Source organism: Plasmodium malariae (genome assembly GCF_900090045.1).
Source record: "Plasmodium malariae genome assembly, chromosome: 2".
Classification (NCBI taxonomy): domain Eukaryota; phylum Apicomplexa; class Aconoidasida; order Haemosporida; family Plasmodiidae; genus Plasmodium; species Plasmodium malariae.
In genome coordinates, this window is record NC_041776.1 from 50,286 (window position 1) to 54,315 (window position 4,030).

Here is a 4,030-nt window from a genome sequence, read left to right on the forward strand (position 1 = left end):
GCTTCACTCCATGTATGTACATATATACATGTAAATACTACGTTTGTATTTTTTTTTTTTTTTTTTTTTTTTTTTTTTTTTTTCCATTCCCTCTCCCCGTCTCTGCTCCATTATTAATGTACAACTAGCCGTTTTAGTAACAATCGAATATTTCGCTTATTCTCCATCGACGCATATTTTTAATAAAACAAATCCTATTGGTAAACTTCAAATCTTTAAAATAATAAATATCCTAAATGGCATTTTTTGTTTTCTTAATATTTGATAAAAAATAAATTAAACCTCAACTTATTCAAATCATCGAATTGCTAATCCTAAGAGGACTGTATCCCAAGTTTACATACATATACATATACATATATACACATACATACATATACATATACATATATACACATACATACATATACATATATACACATACATACATATACATATACATATATACACATACATACATATACATATACATATACACATACATACATATACATATACATATATACACATACATACATAATTCTCATTTTTGCAAAGTAAAAACGACATACTTGATCAACCACATACTTTTTTCTCACTGTCCAACCTCCAAAGCATCCTCATCATCTGAAAATTCTTCGTCCTCATATTCCGACTCTGAATTTCCATCTATTCCTCTTGTTCTGTTTTTTGGAGGGTGTATGTAAGACCCCAGGGGCGTAAACTAAGGATAAACAAAAAAAAAAAAATAAAAAATAAATAAGTAAAAAAAAAATAAAAAAATATAATAAAAAAGTACATTTCAAATTATAGTTACAACCACAACTTCTGCTGTTACAACTGCTGCTATCACAACTGCTGCTATCACAACTGCTGCTATCACAACTGCTGCTATCACAACTGCTGATAACACACTTGAGAACGGGGAAAAACCACGATAAAACATTTCTATCCAAAATAAGATGCAACATAAAGGAAACATCCGCAGAGTACCACTTTCAAATGAGCAGCAGCATGTCTTTACTAACCTTATACAAAATGAAAAAAATGAGTAGTATGCCCAATAATGAATAGCCAATTATCATGGTAACCATAAAAGGGGAAAATCCTTCCGCTTTAACATTATTAACAAAACCACGAACAAGCTTACGGACAAACCCACTATCTTTATATTGAGTTTGCAACACAGAACACTTAACTCGACTTCTTACTAAACCATCCACTTTGATAGTATTACCCCTATAACTTATTTCGGGGAATACCCTATCATCATAATTCTTTTTAAATTTATTTATAACTTCACATACATGTTCTGGAATCTCTTCATCCGTTATATCAGTTGAGCATAAAGCAGGGTAATAGATATCATATATATCTAAACAGTCATTGGTATATTGACAATATGATTTATACTTTGGATCAGTTTCATATCCATTTTTCAATTCTTCTAAAAAATCTCCTAAACTATTTGAAAAATAATGTAACTTCAATACGTTTTTTAAAATTTCATTATCATTATTTAAAATTTCAACATTATCAATATGACCATTTATCTTTTTATGAAATATTTTTCCAAATTTTATCATAAATTCACGTATGTTTTCTAAATTTAAATTATTGGAACCATTATTATTAATTTTTTCGTATGACCACTTAATAAAATTTGTCCATCTACTATGATTTTTATATATATCATGTCCACTTAAATTTATATTTTCTAAAAAACCAAAAAAGGTTTTACATATATCCTCATTAACTTGGTCCTCTGACGATTTGGCTAATTCCCTGCATAATGAATTGTATTTATTCACATATGAGTCCTCATTACCGCTGCTATCATCCTCAGGCCATTCGTTCAAAAATGATACGTACTAAAAAAAGAAAAATTGGCAAAATGATAAACTGACAAAATGATATACAGACGAATGATGTACTAACAAAGTGATATACTAACAAACGAATAAACTCATAATCAAATAAATACATAAACGCATAAACGAGTATGTATTAATGTGCTAATTATTGCTTCCATATATTAGTTTTATTTTTATTTTATTTTTTTTTTTTTTTTCTCCTGCTTCTTTAGCAGTAGACTGACGAACAATCCAAACAATAGTGTAAACATATGGAGTTAACAAAAAATGGGAATATACCTGTTGTTTCAATTGATTACGAACTATACTTATTTGATTTTTATCCATCTTAAATGATTATAATTTAGATTTTTCGTACGTCTATATTTATCATTATATGTAAGTACCTTCATAATTATATCAATTAAAAAACATAAAATAAGATAACGTACAATTTATCGACATATATCATCCTGAAATTTTGTTAACTTTAAAATATGAACTACAAATCTTTTTGTTGCTAGATCCACTCCTCAATTTTCCTTATTATATGATGAAAACATTTCAATAAAATATTAAAAATACTAAACAAATATTACAGAAAATACTACGATAAATGATGCAATGAATACAACAATGCATATGATAGTACGTACTATAGTAAGTACACTGAATAATACAATGCATATGATAGTACGTACTATAGTAAGTACACTGAATAATACAATGAATATGATAGTACGTACTACAATAAGTACAATGAATAATACAATGAATATGATAGTACGCACTACAATAAGTACACTGAATACTACTATAAAAATTAAAATAAATACAATAACAATTAAAATAAATACAATAAAAATTAAGAATAATACTTCAATAAATAATACAAATAAAGGCTTTTCATATATACCTATATAAATATATAACGTTATACAAAAAGAACCTTTTTAATTACATAACAAAAAAAAAATTTATTTGGGGCTATATTTATATATATATATTACATATTCTCAGCATAACTCCTTTTATATATAAATATATATGTATGTTATGTATGTATGTTATGTATGTATGTTATGTATGTATGTATGTATGTTATGTATGTATGTATGTATGTTATGTATGTATGTATGTTATGTATGTATGTATGTATGTATGTATGTATGTATGTATGTATGTATGTATGTATGTATGTATGTATGTATGTATGTATGTATGTATGTATGTATGTATGTATATATATATATATATTATGTATATATTTCATCGGAAAATATTATTGCGTACATTTTTCATTTAATAAAATACACATACAAAAATTATATAAGCATAATAAATATATTTATTCCATTTTTCGAAGGCACAACAAAATATAGAACAGCATATATTTTATAACTTGAACATAAAAAATTATATTAAACATATGCATTTATAAGTATATATAAATATATCTACATGTACATGTATATGCAAATATATATAATGTAAATTAGCCCTTACAATATGTATTTTTCAAGTAAAAAATATTGTTTTTATCCCTTCAAAAATATCATTCGGGTCATAAATAAAAAATATATTTACATATATATATATATATATAACATTGGGGGAACAAAATTACCCCGTTGTACCATTTTTTAAATGTAAACTACTACTGTATTACTTATTCAATTTTAATTGTTTCATTTTGAAAAAGTCGTAATTAATAAAATGGTATTTTTTTTTTTTTTTTTTTTTTTTATTTCCATGTATTTAAAGAAGCCAAATAAAAGTTCGTACCAGCGAGTATTCTTTTTTCTCATTTAAAAAATTATCTGTTATGTTGAAAAAGAATAAATTTTTTTATTTATTATGAGAATAGTAATAATATAATAGAAATGAATGTCTGACAAACTTTTACAAATTGTTATTAACTAACGATATAAAAAAAATATTTCATATATATTATATACTGTCTCAAACAATTTAACGTAAATATTTTTCCAATTGATAAAATGTATATTGAATACCTTTTAGATAAATTTTAATTATCTTAAATGGTCTACGTAAAATTATTGTACATTTATATATGTATATATATATAATATATATATTTTTATATTTATGTATTATGTACTGCTCCCATTTTAAACTCTACCATAATGTGAATATATATTCTTTTTTTTTTTTTTTTTTTTTTTTTTTTTTTTTTT

General features: G+C 24.4%; 1 protein-coding gene across 1 annotated transcript; it reads right to left on the reverse strand.

Moving 5' to 3' along the window:
- Positions 1 to 574: 574 nt before the first annotated feature.
- Positions 575 to 2,180, reverse strand: PmUG01_02010800 (PIR protein; the record flags this gene model as incomplete). The annotated part of the gene is made up of 4 exons (XM_029008578.1): positions 575 to 648; positions 779 to 893; positions 1,071 to 1,850; positions 2,133 to 2,180. 4 exons carry the CDS (start codon positions 2,178 to 2,180, stop codon positions 575 to 577), a joined length of 1,017 nt encoding a protein of 338 aa, XP_028860124.1.
- Between the last annotated feature and the right edge of the window lie 1,850 nt (positions 2,181 to 4,030).